This window comes from Haliaeetus leucocephalus, unplaced genomic scaffold (genome assembly GCF_000737465.1).
Source record: "Haliaeetus leucocephalus isolate CR32 unplaced genomic scaffold, Haliaeetus_leucocephalus-4.0 Scaffold184, whole genome shotgun sequence".
Taxonomy (NCBI): domain Eukaryota; kingdom Metazoa; phylum Chordata; class Aves; order Accipitriformes; family Accipitridae; genus Haliaeetus; species Haliaeetus leucocephalus.
The window spans coordinates 5,566,759-5,588,393 of NW_010972620.1; the positions used below are offsets into that span (position 1 = coordinate 5,566,759).

The window sequence follows — 21,635 nt, forward strand, 5'->3', positions numbered from 1 at the left end:
TTCTGCAATCTAGACTTCAGCCAACCTCTTTCAACATACAGAAAACCTTTTGGTTTAGCCATATTTGACATATCATATGAACTCCAATTATCCATCTTTTTGCAGTTAATCATCTCACAATTACATTTCCTGCACTTATAAGCATCCAGCTGGGAACCGAGTTTTAATCTAGGAAATAAAAAAAAAAGGATTCAGGTTTCTAACAAATTACTTCTAATTAACCAGAACCTTTTCTAGTCATTCCAACCTAAAGACGCCTACAGCAAATGAAAGAATTTATTGTTTGCATTCCTAATGATATTTTAAAATTTCATTTCAATTTCCCCAATGAGTAACTTTCAGGAAATTCACTTCACTTATATCTACTTAAACAAACATTCTGTTAAGCAGGAAATGCACAACAAAAAAAACCTAGGGGAAGAAAAAGAGCTGGTATTACACTGAGCAGAAAAGCCGCTAAATAAAGCTAAAGAACCAGAATGCTAATTAAAGGCAACTTCCAAAAGTACACTGCAGATACGCTGCCCAGGCCCTGCCAGAGTCATTGGGAATCTCAAAACTACATTCCCAAATACCAGTTTAGAAAGGAAAGTTGGTTTGGTTTTTCTTTTTTTTTTTTTTCAGAAAAAAAAAGGCCAATTCTACTGATATAAGGCAGCAATTTATAGTCTGTATAAAGGAAGTGGATTAATGAAGCCATCTAGTTAGATAACTCAGGAAACTAAGTCAATGGTGGTTAAACAGCACATGAAAGAGCTTTGTCCCACAACTTCCAGTGATTTCCCCAGGGAAAAATTTGGAATAAGAATCATGCAAAACACACTTACTGCACGATTGGGAACTGCTTGGTATCACAGGGAGGTAACATGAGGTAAGTATCAAATGTAACAGTTTCATTTACATTAAGTCTTATCAATTTTCTCCAACTGTTTCAGAAAGTCAATGCAACCAGCTGACAGAATATGATTGTTGCAAAGTAAAGTATACCTTTCATGTTCTTTGGACAGTCAAATACCAGAGGGTTTTCTGTCAATTATGCAGTATCACAGATGTACATCCCAAATCTGTCCATCTCACTAACAAAAAGAAAACAATATACAGCTGAAAAACGCTCTTGAGAGCTACCTTTAAGTAATACATAAGTCAGTCTAACTGCAGAAATATCTCCGCTCGAAAGGTTGGTGTTCATTAATGTGCTACCAAAGTTTCCAAGATACAAAACAGGACTGCGCTAATTGGCTGATTGATTCAATACCAAGTGAAAGTAGTTAATTATTCTGGAAAAGAGTTATTTTTAATAAACCTGAAGCCTTCCAAAACTATTAAATTTTATATGCCTGCACCAACCTCCCATTACTTTGACTTTCATTAACTACCTCTGTAGGCACTCTGAAAACACCAAAACTGCTGGTACTTTTTTGTTTTTATTTATAACAGAGGTCCAGTTGTGACTGTGGGCATCCTTTAACTCGTTTACAACAAGATAAAAACAAAAAAAACGGTAGTAAGTTGCTCTACCACTACTAAAATTTAGCAAGTTGTAATTCCGGCCACAACATCAACAGCTTTAACTCCAACAGCTCAGCATCACAAACCAATTAACACTAATCATCCCTTCCCAAACTTCTGCTTAACCCCTCTATCTGACACACTGAGTACAGAACATTTGACGAGGTGTGAAGAAAGGGTGGATTTTCCTTGATGAGATTCACGGATACATCTTTAGCTATTAGAGTCAATATTCAAACCACTCCCTCGTTCTTGGAGATTCCAGCCTAAGAGTTGTGAAACATCATGAAACATCTACCAACACATTTCCAATCTACCAGTTCACTTCCAGTTGTGATAAAGGAAGACTCGCATGAAGCAGCAGCAAGGACATTATGGAAAAGTTCATTTTAGTTGTGAAATCGGTCACCAAAAGACAGAGTGGAAAGTCTGGGTGACAGAAAGAGGACAACATGAAAGTGCAGTAAGTTTTTCTTCTTAAAGCCCCTCAACAAGACTAAAATGGGAAATTGAGACACATAATTCAGACAGGCTACAGGCTTCAGTAGGAACTCTCCTTGCAGCTATAAGGATCAAAATGGGCATTCCCATTCTGAAAGCAGTGCAAGACACTCGATACTTCAAAGCATGCTCTAAGTCAGCACTACGAAATCCCACCAGAAGTCCTCCACGCTGGTACACAAAAGACCCTGCATTGCTCGCCCAGACACTAGACCGCAGGCAGGTGTGCCTAGGTGCGCGATAAAAAAACATTACTTGAGAAGTTTGGTTCAAGTAGTTTTAAAAGTCAGAAAGACTGAGGACAAGGAACTTACATGTCCCTTGGGACATCTGGCAGAGCTACGCAGCTCCCAACACCGGCAAGTTCAGGCCAGCATCTTATCACGGTCCAGCTCAGCAAGGACCACGGCCGGGGAGGGCCGTGGGGAGCTGGAGAGCAGCATCCCACGGCATCCCTGGAGCAGGGACTGATGGCCCTGAAATGGGGGCCTGGGCCATGGGCGGGTTGGGGAGGCTGCTCAGGGCTCTTAAGGGCTATTGGTGCCCACAGGGACCTGACCACCCGAAACTAGGCATAACTTTTGCAAGATTTGATGTTAACTGCAGCTTGCAGAGGATGCAGAAAAAAAGCCAAGCAGATAACACACAGTGGATTGACGTCACCACGGAAGAGACCAGGGTCAAGTCAGAAATATTCTGCATATGAAGCAACCCTGATCTGGGTTAAAGCCAAGGCCATATATCTGTTGTTATAATAAACCGCTCTAACAATTTAAAATAGTTTTACTGGTTTACTGCCCTTGAGTCACACTTATAAGCCCTGAATCATTGGCAAGTCAGGAACGAACAGGTGATATTGCAGAAAGATTCAGAAGGTACTAGGCGAACATGAAAAATAAAAAGAATTAGAAGAAAAAACACCCTCTCAGCTGTAGTCATTTAAGTAGGAACACCACAGAGAAAAGCTCTTAAGTGCAAATCTTTCTTATTGCAGCGTTACTTTCAGTGGCACATGAAACAGCAATGATAACAGGCTCAAAAAAAACTTTGAAAATAAAGTTAAAAGATACATGTAACTTAAAACTAACATCTTTTCCTACACAGAAAGGTTAAATTGTGGGGTTGACATTTGCATTTGTTACGTTGTCAACATTTCCTGCCTATCAGACTATGTACAAACAATATCTAAAGATGTCATCTACATATTTATACCAAAGGAGTTTATGAACAAGACCTGTCAGTATATTTTAACACCTTTCCAAAACGTCAGCTTTCATCAGGTATAAACACAACATGTTTAATTTATTAGTTTGGTTTAATATAAAAAGTTGACAATCATATGTCACCATAACTATTGATAAGGTAAATAAGGACTACAGGAAAACGTCAAAAAGTTATTAAAATATTTCTCAGCTTCCTGAATCAAATTGGATTCATTGGCTTTTTTCTGTCAATAAGTGCATCACACATTTTTCTTCATATGGCTATTTTTGAAGTGATGTGTCCAACAGTGAAGTTTACAGACAGAGTATAATTCTTGGAGAATCTGAATTCCATTTTGACTGGTTTGGGCAGGGGAAAGGGCTTTGTTTAATGTTAAAAAAAAAATCACAAACACACAAATTTGTTCACCTGTATTTAAACACACACTGCAGATTTCTTCTTCTGATCTAAAATATACTAAGCCTGCATAAAAGTTAAAATATAAGGCACAACAAACTTCGAATACAACTCTGAAGTTGAGCAAAGCAATACATTTGTTTCCACTTTCTACAGAAGGTGCTTGATTCAACTCCCTCAAGAGGATTGCTGCTATCAAAGGTCCACCTTCTTTGTTTATTATGTCAGAAGGACAACCTATTCTCACTTCTTTCTTGATATTTCCCCCCAAAAATGTAACAGAGGGCAGTACAGCCTCATTTCAAGAATTTCACCCCCCCCCACTACACAGCCAAACACTTCATCAGCGATTCATTCCAGACAGATTGCAACAGCTTGCTCTATAGGGAAAAAAAACCAAACCCCTTATTTATCTGAATGCAAGGATAAACTCCATTAGTTCAAACACTCCTGCCCAAGCCAAACCCTGGCCAAAATACAACCAGGAGGCAAAAAAAGTTTTAGGGGGGGGGGGGGGGGGAATAGAGAACGGACTGTTTGTTGACAGCATCTCTCCTTGCTGGAAGAGGCTTTTCTTTTCTTCAGCAAGTCCCACTCTACACCTCAGCATAGGACAGGGAGAAGAATTTTACTATTATACAACCAAGCTGATACTAGCATTTGATACTATGGACATCAAGAAGTATGGCATCCACAGCCTCTTAACTATTCTATAAAACTTACCTGGCAGGGATAAGGATAGCGATTTCTTAGAATACACTAGACATGTTGAACGTGCCCTTGAAGACCTGATTTGGATCTCCTGTTGCTTAGACAACAGGAATTTTACTAACTCATGTCACTTTTACATCAAAATCACAAATGTAGTGAGTACAGTTGGGGAGCCAGATATGGAATATCATAAGTATCAGCCACTAATCCTTTGTTGGTATCAGAAATTTAATGCTCAAGACCTTGAAAGTGCATTGGATATGTTGGAAAACCAGAGGCCTTGTTTTTCTGTTCAAATGACAACTGGGTGAAAGAATTGACACATGATCCACCATAAGTGATCTTTACATACTATTCAAACCCATTGAAAAGACAATTTTCAAAAATGGAAGTAGTCCAAATTTACTAATAACCAGATTTCAGGCTACAGAAGGACGCACCCTGGTTTCTTTTGTTTGAAATATGGTATGAGAAGGGGAATGGAAATTTCCAAAGGACCCAAATCTTCCACAAAGGAAGGAAGGACCTCAAAAGATAGACTTGCTCCAAAAGGATACATTTAACTACATCAGAACAGGTACCATCTTGGAGTTTTTCCACTATTGTTTCTGCAGTGCACGTGATTTCACGTTTTATCACAGAATAGATTTAGCCCAGTTCTTAGAACAAACATCCTCACTTCAACATGGTTCAAAGCTGTCTGAAATACCAGTCTTTAGTTCAGACTCTTATTTCTGTGTTTGGTACACACCTGAAATGGAGTTTCCAGTTCATTTTCTTCAAAAAAGCAATCCTATTCAGACTCACGTGCAGTGAGGAAAACTGGGGGATTCACTTCAAAATCACAGCACTGCCAAACCAAACCCCACCACTGTACGTGAAGCCCCAGGTGGGAGAAAAGTCCTCAGCTAAGACATTTCTTAAAACATACAAATGGTTTGCAAACTGGTCCTATATGAGAGAAGGGAACTCAGCAGATGACTTTAGCAACACAGTACTTTTTAGGTAGAAAATAAAAGTGAAAACTTTCAAAATTTGTCCCAGAAAGAGAAGCAGAAAAAGAAAAGTGAAAATGGGGAGGGAGAGGAGCAAATTTTCCTTATGCTCATTCTAAAATTCATGCATTTTAAATCAAGATCTCTACAGGGCACAAGTGCTGAGCCACCAATCTGCATTCCTGAATGCTGGACTTACAGCTCATGAATGGAAAAAGGGGACCTTAATAACACATTTGAAACTGACTCCAAGTATGGGTCAGAAGAAAGATGCAGCCTAGGTGCCTTCAACTGAAATAAAGATCTAACAGGAGGACAACATGACAGAAGGTGAGGAAAAAGACAAAAGGAGCACTAAGGGTTTAAAAAGGCTGGGAAAGCGATTCAGGTTAGCAACCCCTAACATAATCCTGACCTTGCTGTAACTTTTAACCTTGATTTAGTTGACTGAACTAACTTTGTGGGAAGCTTACACAACTGAACCGCAGAGTCTGATTTCTCCTGAAGACTGGGCAGAAAGAAGAGGAAATTACATGGTCACTTAGTCAGTCATTACAAATCAAACATTTTTTTTAATAAAAAAAATAATCCTAGAACTATAGTTAAGACCCTGTCTTAGCATTATTAGTTTTACTCCCAACCACATTAATCTTAGATAAATACTTCTCAGTCCTTTTTTAAGGATGCTAAAAATTATAACAGATGAAAATCTGTAGTTACAAAGACAGCTGCTAGTGGAACAATCCATAATATTGAAACTAACCTATATTTCTTAAACAAACAAAACAAAAATAATCACAAGAAACACATCAACATAACAACTCAGTTCTTTGCATATTTCTATTTAGTTAATACTTGCTATCACAGTGCCAAAGACCTATACTCATGTTTGAGAAACCTTTTGTGCTAGACACTACAAATAGGGATCCCCATGTCAAAATATTTGCAGTTACACGTCCCAAAATATCAACCATCATTATGGAAAGTTACTTTTCAAATTTTGAAACAAGAGAATTTGCTTTGATATTAATGCCATTATTCTCTCTTAAATCAAATATTAAATACCACTTTTTTCCTGGTTGGTGATACAGCCTTGCAAAGGTTACAGTTCGATTTAATAATGGCTCAGTCTTCTACTCATGAATCAGTGGAAAGGAAGGTGCTGTCTTCATAATGCAGGAGCATTTTCTATCTACAGCCCAAGCCAAGACCCACCAAACACAATACAAGCCGTTGACTTGCCAGAATTCACATTTGAGTTTTCAGTGAACAGGTGCAAAGTCTGCAATTGCAATTCAGTGTTTTCCAAAAGCCTACCTAACATGTTTCTATGCTGAACAGGAGGGTACATTGGCAAACACTACCCTTATTCATTCTAGTCTTAAATTCTCTGAAAAAAAAACCAAACCAAAAACTAAGGACATGTTGGAAACTTGTGGGGATTCAGAAAGTAAGCACAAATGCCACTCAATGGGAAATATGCAGAGCCTACACACACACTCCCCAGTTTCTTTCTCTTTATACACCAGGCACCAAATATTTAGCTAGCAAAACCATTTTTCATTAAGCCCATCAGAAATGGTTAAATGTTGCTATAGCAGGAAAAATTACTCTGATCTACTACTGATCCCAGAAGCCACCTGCTATATTCCTTTTTACTATCTGTTCCTTATATTTCTACTCTAATTTTCATTGATCAGCTCTTTTAGGAGTGAAACCTCTGCAGTATTTATTAAATATTGGAAAAGGCTTGTTTTTCTAGCACTGGCACCCTAAAGGCAGTTTATAAAAAGCAAATGAAAAGTAAGGGAGGTGCTGTATTTGATCCACTTATTATAAATGTATACAAGCATTAAATTGTCAAATGTACAACTTACAGATCCTCTAGCCTTTGCAGGGATTTCCTCCCCAGCTGAGTAAGAACAGCAAGCTTAAATAGACTTTGTGGCCAAGAACCACTTTTTGTTGTGGTTTGTACAGCAGCTTTAAGGGAAGCTGACTGTACTTGGGAGTGACTACTAAATGATTGCAGAATACAAATAAAAAGTTACCAAACAAAAGAACAGAGATATTCACACTTTTTCCATATGCTTCCCACAGTAAAGAACATTACAAGGCGGGGGGGGAATCATTCTAATACACTTCCAGCTGCATTTTTTTGCTTTGTATTCCTTCCTCACTAAGTCCTAAGCCAGATACAAGACATCTCCACTGCTGTAAAAGTGCGTCTCCTTTTACCTGTGCTAGCCAGTTATAAAGAACCATAAAGTTCCCTCTGTGTTTGCTACTAGTATGTTAAAAATAGCCAGCTTAGAGCACAAAATGGGAAGCTTTTATCAGTGAGAAAAACATTGTGTGGTTTAGTTATTAAATAGCATTTTAAAATATTTTCAACTTGTAAATATTGAATAAATTTAATATTTTTCAGGACAAATGAAGTCTGCCTACACAATGAAATAGCACTCTATCCAACACTGAAGACATCTGCCTCAATATCTACTTTGTTCTTGGGTTAGAGTTTGGGGGAGGGGCAGGAACAAAAATTTACTATTTCGGTTAAATTCAACTGTAATTTGTAAGAAAAAAAGATAGAATGAACTGATTGAATAATTTTCCTTAAGAATCCCTGACATTATCAAATTCATACTAACATGTTAGTTCTTCACAAAGACTTTTTAATCCATTATAGTAGATCTCTTGAGAGACAAGCCAGAAACAGAATTTAACCAAACTGTGCTTCTATTGCACTAAATTTCAGTATTCCACTTCTGGAAACCTGAGATCATAAAAATAAAACTATGCAAAACATGATACTTGGCAACTTCAATTTCTTGTAAAACACACAGAAGTTAACACATAACATCACCAAAGCAGCACTACGGAAAGCATCAGAAAGAAAGAGAGAATACATCCATCACTGTTCTTCATTTCGCTTATTAACAAATCTAGAATATATTTGCATTTACAGGAATTTTTAACTGGCACAGAAGAATTTTTACTATGCCAATAACATTACCATAAATTTATAGCCTGTCTCCTGCTATTCTATGGCAAAGGCTTTCAGCAAAAAAACAAGGTAACTAAAATATTATTTGTACTAGCAGAATATAATGAATGCTATTATTTGTAATGTCTGACAGCTGTTTGAGAACCAGACATACAATATATTCAGTTATGCAAAGAGATTTTTTTATGTTCTAATATTTGCCTATGATGCAATCGGAATTTCAACAAGCGTTTAATATGTAATGATCATATAAAAATTTCTCCTTGAATTTTGATTGAGAAAATATCAAGATGAAGCACAAATCTCTTGAAGTTGGGTAGAAATAGCTACTTTTAACAGCAGTGCTTATATTTCAAGTTTCATTTCATGAAAGCAATGGAACCCAACAAGCAGGCAAAAAAAGCCATTAACCACACATTTGCCAAACTAATTTTTGACATGGGACAGTTAATCAGTCACCAATAAAAAGTTCACCATTTACCAGACAGCAGCTTCACCATGAAGGAAAGCTATTTTTGACCATGGCAATTAGTCTCCTCATGTTTCAAACACTAAATTCTATTTTCACATTAATTTTTAAAACTATGTGGCTTTAACTTAAAATAAACTGTACATCAAAAGAATGGAAAATAAACAGCCAGGAACACAATTTGACGAATTGGATTTATTTAGTTTATTTAGCTAAACAGGGTCCATTGGATCTCTTTAATAGGCTGACAGTTGCACTGGGCTGGTTAATAAAACATTCAACACAGTATCTTCAGCCAATATAGAAATGCAAATCCCACCAGAAATATTTTATTCATGAAACAGTAATTTCAGTTACTACCAAAGCAAAAAAAGAAAAAAAAGAAACGGGAGGGGGAAAGAAGGGGCGGGGGGGGGGAGAAAAAGAAAGGGCTTGCTTTGCAAACAAACAGTGCCATCTAGTGTCATTCCCTGAACAAACAAATCAAGAAATCCGAAAAGGGCTATAATTAATCCTTCCACTGACAAAACAGTACTTTCTCCCTATTTTTTTGCTTTATCAGTAGCACATGTCTCTCCCTATTTTGCAGTCAAACACAAGTTAGCCTCGCTCTAGCTGGGAAAAAAAAAAAGAAAAACAACACATAAAGGAACTTGAGAGTGCAGTTCTAGTCTGAAAAGCAAGCATGTTAAAATGACGGGATTTTTTGCTCAGCTTGTGCTGTTTCTTCTTGAAATCTTTATGTTTCTAACACTTGATAGAAACCAAATCAAACTTCTACTTATATGAGTGCAGATGAGCAATAAAATGAAGGGAGAGTGAGATACACTCTGTTCTGTTTTATTCGACATTGCATCCCACACTTACGTTCCAACTGTAGAACCTTTATTACTGCTCCTATCAAAAGCAGGACAGTGACAGCTTGCTTCTTTTTGCATAACAGGTAGGGGAGAATCACTTGACTGAAATAAGAAACCACCAAGAAAGTGGGAAACATTAAAGCCTTCCTCCTTCTGCCCCCCAAAAACCAGCATTCGCCTTCTGTATATGAAGTCACTTTACTCAGCAGCTGGCTAGAGGTAATTTGGGGCAGACATTGCTTCTTCCACTATCTGCTAGGAAGAACAGCAAACAGATTTAATTCTACTACTTTGAGAAGTAGAAGATTTAACATAAGAACAAATTACATGGTAAACAGAGAAATGGTAGTTCTCTACCTGGGAAAGGCTGATGAGGGCTGGCATCCAGACATGTCTAACGACTGCCAGGTGAGAAAGCATGTTCAGTGAAAAAGGCAGAGCTGATGTCATGCTGGATTTCTATTACATGCCTTAAAACATATTTTACAGAAGGATTTCATTCTGTCATAGACCACTTTTCAGCTTCATTTAATACAGAAACAGTTTGTGTGTGAAGGGAGAAAGGAAAGAAAGAGGCATGAATGCTTACAGTGCACTGTATGAGTCAGTATGCCTTTCATTCATAGCCCCCAGCCAGACACAAGAATTATCAGACTCGCCAAATCACTTCCTGAATGCACTTTTATTTGTAATCACTCAGCCAAGCCTAGTGCTCCACAAACTGGTTTTTCTTAAAATCATGTGCATCACCTCGACCGAAACAGTCACTGACTTGCTGAAGGACCCAACAAACAGCATGCCACAAAACTCACCAGTCTTATCCCTATGTGGTAACGGATGAGCAACATCTCTGGAGAGAGACACACAGAATTTCCTACGAGTATCAAGGTGAAGTCAGCTGAGAGGAATTAATTTTATTGACATTAAAAATTTGCTGCTTGGTTGCCCTTACCCAGCATATTCTCTTCAGACATTGTGTTATGAGATGCATCTTAGTGGTCAAACATGGGAGGATTCTCTGTAAGCAATACTTACAGATTTATAAAACCCAGGAGGTAAGGTGTGCTTCACTGGTCTGGCCTCTCAGGAATCTCAGTTAAAACGATCATAACCCCTTAGGTTAATTACAAATTAAGCATGTTAACTCCCGTCTTTCACACTTTCCTCTAAGGAAAAGCATATTATCACTATTAAATTCCACGGTGACTTAAATTTCCTTCCTTCTCCATACCCCCACACAAAACTATAAAAAAATTCTTAAGATGTAAATAAATTAGGGCAAGTTTTCTACAGGGGATCTAAGTTATACCACCTCTTAATCTTTCATCAGAAACTCAGTTTAGGCCTTGAATGTTACAAAAAAAAAAAAAAAAAAAAAGGAACATTCTTTCCTGTATCACTTTTTCTCCATTTAAAATAGCAGTATTATAAACAAAGTCACTACAAAATGTCAAATGCCTCCACCTTCTTCCACCACAAACCCGCCAAGGTGGGGACACAAGTAAAAACAAACTGAAGACAATGTGGAATTTGCCTCTATAGAAAAGAAGTTGGCCTAATGTTCAGCAGCAGCCAATCAGACAAATATCAGATCAAAAGTTATTTGAAAAGGAACAGAGGAAAAAAAAAAAGCACCTCTGTACAGAGCAGTTTGAGTACAGTGTAGAGGACTGATTACTTATCTCAAGAAGGCAACAGTATCTAAAAAAATGGCACAGTGAAGGAACTTCTGTTCACAAAATGCTTTCTCAAAATTAGACTGCCGAAATACATGGTCAGATATTTCAAATTCTTTCCTCTGAAACTTAATCAGTTCAATCTCGTGTGCATTAAAACAAATCCTCCACAGCCCTGTTCAAAAGAGCTGTACTACTCACATAATGAAAACTAATCTGATTTCAAAAGTTTCAAATTTGTCAACAAGATCAGGTTTTCACTACAGGCATGCGTGCCTGCCCATGCAGGGTGCACGTTCGTACATGATGTGTGCACTTGGTGGGTTCCCTGGTTTTAATAACGTCATTGGGATACAACTACAAAGATGTACAGATCTGTCCCACACATGGTTTATGAATTTGTAACTATAAAGCAATAATGCTTTTCTTTATAAGTCAAAATAATCCAGCACCAACAGTTGAGTCTCTAAACTTTTAGCTCAAACTGGAAAGCTAGGGAAGACTCTGGCCATAAAGATACAAGCCACTAACTTGTCATTTGACAAATGTCGTTCATTATGCTTATAGCCATATGAGTATCTGTCTGGGTAGGTGACTGAACCTGAAAAAAGGGTAGCAGTATTTGCAAAAAGCAGCCAGAATATAACTGGCACAGCTGTAGCAGTTGTTCAGGTGAGCTTCTGGACTGAGGTGGTACTTCAGAGTCACACAAAAGAGCTAACTTTATCAAATGAAATTCTATTGCTTATCTCCTTAAATGTTTTTAAAGCTTAACAGCAGTTGCCATTTTAACAATGATCTTAAACAGAACCTGTAGGAGGTATGAAATGTGAATATGTACCTTCACTATTGACTGAACTGAAGCTATTGTAAAATGCCAAAAACGTTTAAATGTTTAGTGAAGTTTTGTACAATGTATCTGTCTATGTATCTAGGACTTCTCCCCCTATTTTTTTTTGCTTTTAAGTTGAAGGTGAGACTAACCAAAATCAGTACTAATCCTGAGTCTTTAAAAGGAAAGAGTACTGTCTCTTGGACTGATAACAATTGCTACCCGTAAAATTTGCCTCTGTGCTGCCATGACAGAATAGGAACAGTTCCTATGTCGCTTCCTTTATTTGATGGCTATTTTTCTTGTTGAATACACCTATCCCACTTTCAGCACTGATTGTGTAGTACTCATTTTTGTAATAGGAATATTACTGTGTAATATGGTCTTACTGGATTTTTATATTTCCTCATTTATTTGAATGTCTCATGCTTCAGCTATAAGCTTTTCAGGAAAATGCCCACCTTTTTTTTTTTTTTTCTTTTTTATGGTGCCCTGACGTTGAGCCAGTTCATGGAACCCACGGGGTGAATACAAATGCTAGCAGATGACCACACATTTGCTAAGTTTATGTAGTTTCAGTTTCACATGAACTGGGATACCTTCAGGTCAAAGCATGTTTATAAAATCTGGAAAGCCTTTTACCACTGCATATCCCCACTGTTTAAGGATCACTGGCTATTTTCAGGTAATAATTAACAAAAAATACTGTATTTGAAAAAAGAAACAATATCTGTAGTGCATGTACTTAAAAGACTACAATAAACTATAAATCTTTTTTTGCATTCAGAACTTACTTCATGCAGGCAGTCACCATGGACATTCTACACCTGAAATTGTCAAAAAAAAAATACAAGCTTAAAACACATAGTGGTGCATCGGTAGGTGCAGGGAAAAGACCTGCTCATAGGAAGATTGCTTTAAAACGCAGGAACTCTTTAGTAGGCGATCCCAAGACCTTCATCAACCCAGAGAGCACCAAGTACGTGGTCTGCAACTCCACTTCGGGCCGCAAGATAGAGCCATTACCACAGTCTCTGCAACCCAGCAAGCCTGGTCCCTGCAGGAGCCCCGGAGCCACCGCACGGCTGGGACTACAGCTTTCGTGACAGCAGGAACGAAACCCCACTACAAAACTGCTGTACTGGTATACACTATTGAAAATAAAATAATAAAACCAAGATTTACATCTGCAAGTTAAAAAAGACAGCGTAAGGTTTTTATTCTGGCTTGATACGTTTATCACGCACAGTAAGTAAGCCTGAAACTTAGCCTTTTGAGGTGTACATAGCTTTTTTGCAAACAAGTATCACTTTATGCTTGCTCTATTCTTACACTTCTCCCCAGGCATCTGCTCCCCATGAAAGACTGCACAGCACTGAGGCAAGCATCAGAAACCACTGCTGCCCTAACTTGAGGTGCAATGCTTGCTTTGTTAATTTTCCCCAGCAGTATTCACTGTGCTGAGTACTTTAAATGACAAACTTGAGCTATTCTTTTTTTCATTACCACTGTTCCTCTCCAAGAGGGAGGGCCAAGATGGAGCGAGGTGACTTTTTCTCCTCAGATATGTTTTAATGCAATTAGTGGGTTACCAACTACCCAGGTGCAATACAGTGCACGGGGTAGATGTCATTGCCTCCACACACGCCTCTGGACTGCAGAGCACTGATAACTGACTGCAGGGATGAGTCAAGATAACAAGGATTAGCAATGAGGGGAAATAAATCTCCTATTTGCAATTTGTTCCTATTTGATTACAAAGTTAACAAGCCATGTTTGGAGTAACTTTTAAAAGTACAGCTTAAGCAAGCTTAAAGCTGTATATTCTGAAAAATACTTCTGGCATAGTAAATTGCCTAAGAAAAAACCACTATATATTCATTAAGATGCCACAGCATGTAGTGAATAATATTAAAGTGATAGTCAGTGTTTTGTCATTATTACACATACTGTCCAAGACCAAATAAACTCACCAATTAGATATTACATGTCACAAATAAGCCTTAATGTTGTCCATCCTGCAAGTAAAGAGTGGACAGTCCACATACCTCACATTTCCTTCTCCTAACTTTTAAATATATTGCTGTGCTGCTGTTTTCCATAACTGCTTGGGAGAGGGCAAATTTTCAAGATTCTATAAGGCATACAAATAACCACAAGATCAAAGGTCATGTTCATTATGATGAATATAAAACAAAACTACCTGAGCCAGTTCTGCATTCACTTCACGTTTGAAATATACAACTTAATGAAAAAGACTGTATACTGTGGTATATAATTTTTGCAATTCATTTCACAGACATGATTTCTTTAAAATGAAACACACACTTCAAGATGATTGAGAAATGTCCTCTGCTCAGTGCACACACTACTTCACACAGAAAGAAAGGCCAAGCCAAATACAGTGGGATCCAGCTGAGATTCCAACTCCATTTATAAAGAACAACACTTAACTTTGCAAGCTCACATCTGCGTTCCTTTTGGAAGACCCGAGAACTTTAACCAGCAAACCTGTAAGCTGATCATAACCCAAAATTGCCAGTATCATTTCCAGTTAAGTGTTTCCCTTCATCTATAAAACTGAATTCATTTTAAAAGTACTTAGATCTGCTTTCCCTAAAGGTCTACTAAAGCTCTTACATAAACTCTATATGCTTTGCTTACAGTCAAACAGGTCACAACACATTCAGGACAATATTCAGGCAGAACACTCAAAAGCACTTTCATTTCAGCAAATATTTTCAACTTCCTACCTTCAGCAGCCCTGCAGCTTATAGAGTCAAAATAACATTTCCCTTCCTTCCTCATCTTCCGTCTTTGAACTCACAACTGAATCATTCTGTTAGATAGTTTCCAACAAGCTGCTATTTGACTGGAGAATAATCCAAAAAGAGTCTCAAACCCTCACATACAAACTTAGAAAAATGTTAGTACTTAGAAACTGGAATTATGCAGGGAATTTAGTTGTAACACTATTTTCTAGATAACTGAGATTTTTCCAAGCATAGCTGTTGTTTTCTTTCAGTACTTTGCTCTATCCTCCACTCAACTTTCTTTGCTTGATCTTCTGCTAAATGCCGTCCTTGGGTTTTGGGCTGTTGGTTTTTTTTCCCATTATTACAATCTGTTCCTTCTTCTTTCTCATGTTGTTTTTGCTCCTTCACTCTGAGCACAAACTTACGTTCTTTCAATCATGTAACTCCTAGTGCTCTAATGCATTTCTTCCACACATGCTCATTTGTCCTGTTCCATAAAGAGTGTCCAGTTCTGAACTCTCCCATTCCCTATTGCCTGGGAATATGGAAGTACCAGTTCCCCCATCTGCCCACATAGAGAAACATGCCAGCAACAAACATATGCTGATAGCGAATTCTCCCACATCTGAGAAGATAAACAGCATTCACCATTGGTCCAGAAATTGCTCTCTCTTGGAAGCCACTGTTTAGCCAGTAGGGCCATACACACTTCCTATAGGGGAACAGCGTGAGATTGTCTCAAAATTTTGATGCTAGTCTTTTTATCCTAACATTCCTCAAACTTTACAAAATTGCAACCATCTTCTAACTAACACATTTTTGTGCAACTCCTCAACTTGGCAGAAGCACAGAGGAGTGACAGTCAGCTGGATTTCCTGGCTGCAGGTATAAACATTGACTCCCCGCCCCTGAAGGAATAAACTGCTGCCAGCAACCTGAGAAAATTCACAGTTCTCCAGTGAATGAAAAATACTGCCACTAGTTATTTCTTTCTCCCTACCCTGGAGGAACTGAGCTGCTGCCAATTAACACAGCATTTTCCTACACTTTGCAATCCCTTTGAACTTTTTCAGTATTTTAGAGGAAACAGTTTTGTCTCTGTGTAAATCTATTCAGTGCAAATCCTAGTCACAAAAAAGGACCGATAACTGTAGCAGAAGCCCCTAAACAAGGGAATCTTGTTAGTTTGCAACCATTACTTGAAAAATGTAGTATTTATAACCAATTTGTACAAAAGCCAAGAAGAATCTAAGCGCAATGGAAAAGAAATCACAGAGACTAAGAAATGAAGCGCACATGAGAGAAACTACATTCAAAAATTCCATGGATTGGAGATTATATTGCTTTTCATGTTACTGCCCACATCACTACAAGCTCTCTTAAACAAACCATTATTTTCCACTCAGGGTATACTTAATGTTACAACTTGAGTATTAATTCTGATGTTCTACCAGTCGTTCCTTGAGAATTAGGATTAAAAGCTGACTCTTTTCCTACAGCATGAACACTCACAATGTTTAATGGCCCAGAAACAATTCAGATCCAGGGCAAAGGGACAGAAGGCTAGAACTTGAATATTGGTATGAGACTGCTACAAAAAGAAAAGCTTCTCTTCCCCAGTTTCGTTGTCATCTGTCTATAAATTTATCAAGATACACACAGAACACATCTCTCACACTAGTCAAAAACAACCTCTCAGTTGCCTTAATAACTGCATTATTGCCTTCTTTACGTAATATGTTAAAAACTCACGAAATCAGCTTCAAGTTTTCCCATTTCTTGTTTGTAGCTTCTCATTCGACTGCTGTACATTCCTCGGCTTTGAGGTGGGATCTCTCGAACTTCAAGTTCCATCTGCTCAAGCTAGCAAGTAAAAATAAAGACATGTAAATCAAAAGGGTAGTTAAAGCAAGGATGTATTTACCTAAGCTGTTCACAAATACTACGAAATACTCCTTCTTCATCAACAAAAACGTTTTTTATTCTGCAATATATAAACAATTGTCGTGGTTTAACCCCAGCCAGCAACTAAGCACCACGCAGCCGCTCACTCACTCCCCCCCCATCCAGTGGGATGGGGGAGAAAATCAGGAAAAGAAGTAAAACTCCTGGGTTGAGATAAGAACGATTTAATAGAACAGAAAAGAAGAGACTAATAATGATAATGATAACACTAATAAAATGACAACAATAGTAATAAAAGGATTGAAATGTACAAATGATGCACAGGGCAATCGCTCACCACCCGCCGACCGACACCCAGCCAGTCCCCCAAGCGGCGAATCCCTGCCCCCCCCCACTTCCCACTTCCCAGTTCCTAAACTAGATGGGACGTCACATGGTATGGAATACACTGTTGGCCGGTTTGGGTCAGGTGCCCTGGCTGGGCATGAGAAGCTGAAAAATCCTTGACTGTAGTCTAAACACTACTGAGCAACAACTGAAAACATCAGTGTTATCAACATTCTTCACATACTGAACTCAAAACATAGCACTGTACCAGCTACTAGGAAGACAGTTAACTACATCCCAGCTGAAACCAGGACAACAATTCATCAAAATCTTTACACAGCCTTAAGTCAACAAAGAAGTGACAAAATTAATGACGTTAACACCTAGAAGGAATTATTCTAGTCAAACATTTCTGGATTTCAATTCCAAATGTGATGAATACATTTTATTAAAATAAAATAGTAAAACTGAGGTTAAATAACTTCCCGTAAATGAGCATAGTTCAGGAGAAACCTATCTCCACCTAGATGTGTGGTTTTGGAAACCCTTGGCTGAAAAAGGTGTTTTATTTATTTTTATACACACCCACACAAACATATTTGTTTTTATATATATACATGTATATGTGTATATACATGTGTGTGTGCATATAAAGTTTTATTTCCCCCCAGCCTCTATGTTTAATAAAATAATTCTTGTTCTTTTAAATACTGCTTACTCAGCAGAATTACAAAGCCTGAACTGACTGCCTAAATCTACATACCAAATCTGTATGTAGGTATATCAAATAGCTGAATTTCAGAGTTTAATGACAACACTATTCAAGAACTTGTATACAGTCGGATGCATTAAAATGTCAGAGATAGAATACATCTTTCAAAAGCTTTTTCTATTTATTCTTGCTATGTAGAATACTAAGTGGCCTCAAACACAAGAATATGGCACAGAGGTACAGAAAATCAAAACGAGTAATAAACCAGGGCTGAGCTGCCTGCTAATTACCTGCTCACTGGGTCATAGAGCCTCCTCTACATGGTGCTGTCTGTTTGGGAATTCTATTTTGCACAGCTGAAGAATCCCTTACCTGCCCTTAAAATCTTTGCAACTTACTTTAAAAAGATAAAAGAATATCTCTCCTTGGTTGCTGTAGGCACCTGAAACAATATTTACTCACCTCCTGCTGATCTCAGTTGAGCAATATGGCATGGGAACAGAGATACCTTTCAATTAGGGTCCCAAGCTACTGGTTACAGGTGTTCAGAAGGGACAGCTACACTTTATTCCTATGTAATCGCTTGCTTACACTTTGAAATTTCATCTTCATATCATAAGAAAAGCATCTGAATTTAATCAATGGAATTACCAGATACTCAAAAGTCATTCCGCCTGATCTATTCTGATTATACAAAATTATATTCAATAATAAACTGTAAAACAGACTTTAATTAAATAGTCAGTAATGAATTGAAATGTACAAAGCAATTTCTAATTCTACCCAGTTCTTTGGCTCAGGCTTAACTTTCCAAAGTAGCATTCTAAATTAAACCGATAGCTGGAATTAATGGATTATTTCTTATCAATTTCACCTGAATATATTTGATCTCAGATGTTCTATAAACATAGAAAACATTCCCCTCATATATATATAATTATATATGCAAGGTCAGGATATTTTAAGGAAGACTCAATTCTTATCTATTATATAAAAATGAAACCATCTCCCAGTGAATACAGAATTTGCAGCAGGGATCAGACCACAGTCCATGAAATCCAAAATATTCTTTCTAAAGAGTCAGTGTCAGAGAGTGTAAGGTCCAAGGAACAATGATGAAGCATGCATATTTAGACTGACCAATGTTTAACACCTTTTTTTTTCGTCATGAGATTAAATGGGTACACTTTGTGGCTGGGCTGATAAATTTCCATGCAAAGTCATGCAGAAGATAGTGGTCCAGGCAGGTGTGGACCTAAATGCAACCTAATTCCGTGCATCTTCACTTTCAGGCCTCATATTATTGGTCATAAAACCATATTTTTCGTACACAAGCAAGAACAGTGCTAAATTCTACTTAAAGCTAAAAATAACCTGGCACTTAAATCTCAAAACATCTGTAGAAGCTCAAGTTTTCTTCAGAAAACCTACAAGCTCTGTTATTGCTGATGTTCAAACTTGCCACCACAGTGGTGAAGCTGAGTATTTTGGCACCTAACTCTTGCCCAAATTCACAAACCAGGCCCCATCATTAAAGCTCCTCAGGGGTTTAACCTAGTAGGTTTGCTCCTAACAATACCAGTACACTCCCAGTACCAAATACAGCATAAAGCAGGGCAGCCACTGATATTTCCACTCAAAAATACAACAAAGTAAGGTAGTGCTGCTGATGTTGTCCACTGAGACCCCAAAATAAGTCTCCCCTTCCCGCAGGAACTTTTCCATATGAAATTGCTCTGGACAGTTGCTAGCATTTTATGAAACCTGTAAACTTTGCTGTTTTATTCTGATTCTAAAGTCCTGGAACTAAAAGAAAGACCTATACTGAAAAAAAAAAAAGGTTTCTAAACAAGAATAACCTAGCATTTGCAACACAACAATTTTGCGATGTGTCTTTCATAAAACATAAAGGCAAATAACACAGACAGTTTTTTCTTTTTAAAAGTAGAATTTCACTCAAAAATGCTAATTCCAGCTCTTCTAGCACATGCTGGATTTTATACTCAAAGAATTTCCTTAAGGTTATCACAACATTCACCTTTCTTAAAAACCTGGTAAAAATAACATTCAGATACTGCACACAGGATGTAGAAAGACAGGATTTCTCTCCAGAGATCTCGTACTCAACAGCGCTGGCTTGAAAAGGCAGCCTGGGAGTCTGAAAGTTTTGGTGTCAGTTCTGCACATAGATTGAATCAATTACACCAGTGATTTTACCCAAACAAAGCAGACAGTGTTTTAAAACAATCAATGGTTAGTCAATGTAAATAAATTATCTCTACAATAATATTTATCATACATGAGAGTGTTACTTCCTAGCCAAGTAAGAAATAAAATAAAATCAGCTAAACCCAGCTCTGACTATACAAGACAATGAAGCAAACCAATGTATGAAAACTATCAGTAGCAAGGAATTAGGTTTGTTTTGATTTTCTACTGTAGCCTTCAGTTTAAAAGAGGATCTTTTTAATCAGTTCTGTTATTAGCAGGTTTGTTCAAACTGATTTTTAAACCCAAGCCTTGACATTAATAACAAACATGTTAGGTAATTGCTTAAAGCCAATAATTGAATTAAGCACCTGTCTAGCAGCATTAGCAACAAGATCTAAAACAAAAGCGTGAAAGAAAAGTCAGTACATTAAATTAAGATCATCATCAGGATAAAAGTACAGATACAGGATTTACTTTTTAATCTTATAATAAATACAAATTTAGATGATCTTTTTCTGACATAAGAAGTAATGAGCCATTAATTCAATTTCTGCTCCTTCCAATCTAACTTTGAGTAGAAAACCAAATTTTAATGATTTTTCATCAGACCACCCATACTACAATTTCCCTGTACTGCTCTGCTTTTTTGCCATGTCAAGTTAGTGAAAAGGAGATGAAAAACATTTCTAGATTTTACTTTCTTTCAGCTGTTTAAATATGAAAGTGCCCAAAAGGCCTTAATATATCTTCAGAACATCCTCATGAGACGGGACAGTAATTTTACATGATTCTCACTGAGAATACCAAATCAGAGAGGTTAGGTGCCTTGCCATCCTCACCGGGTAAACCTGCAGGGAGTCATCCCAAGATCCAGCTTTCTTGGATGCTATTCCAATGCTCTGGTCTACAAGACTCATTTAATTCTTAAACCAAAAGCACCACGTATGTCAACAAACACTCCAGAGACCTTTTTCTTCCTATGCCACTTAAAAAAAGTGAATTTCAGTACTACTGTTTAGTTAGTAACCAAATCATTGATTCAAGTTGCTCAATTATATGAACTTTCAGGCTAGGACAACTAATTTCCCTTCCCTATTCTAACAGTCAGATTACATTTCTGACACTAGATAGATAAACTCACTTGCAAGCAATAAACAAAAGCAACTTCAGGCAAGGAAGTATTGGCCTTGTGGGAAGAAGTCAGTTTCAACTGTCACCAACACCTTTGCTCAGTCACTCCATGTCGTGGTTTAACCGCAGCCAGCAACTAAGCACCACGCAGCCGCTCACTCCCTCCCTCCCACCCAGTGGGATGGGGGAGAAAATCAGGAAAAGAAGTAAAACTCGTGGGTTGAGATAAGAACAGTTTAATAGAACAGAAAAGAAGAACATAATAATGATAATGGTAACACTAATAAAATGACAGCAGCAATAATAAAAGGATTGGAATGTACAAACGATGTGCAGGGCAATTGCTCACCACCCGCCGACCAACACCCAGCCAGGCCCCCAGCCGTGATTCCCCCCCCCCCCCCCCCTCCCCA

The 21,635-nt window shown here is 37.8% G+C and overlaps 1 protein-coding gene across 3 annotated transcripts in view; it reads right to left on the reverse strand.

Annotated features, from left to right (window-relative positions):
- Positions 1-21,635, reverse strand: part of VTI1A (vesicle transport through interaction with t-SNAREs 1A) — a 276,166-nt gene that overhangs the window by 244,860 nt on the left and 9,671 nt on the right. For all 3 annotated transcript variants that reach the window (XM_010564734.1, XM_010564733.1, XM_010564735.1), the window contains exon 3: positions 16,689-16,799. In XM_010564734.1, the coding sequence (XP_010563036.1) occupies positions 16,689-16,799 (111 nt within the window). The remainder of the gene's footprint in view (positions 1-16,688; positions 16,800-21,635) is intronic.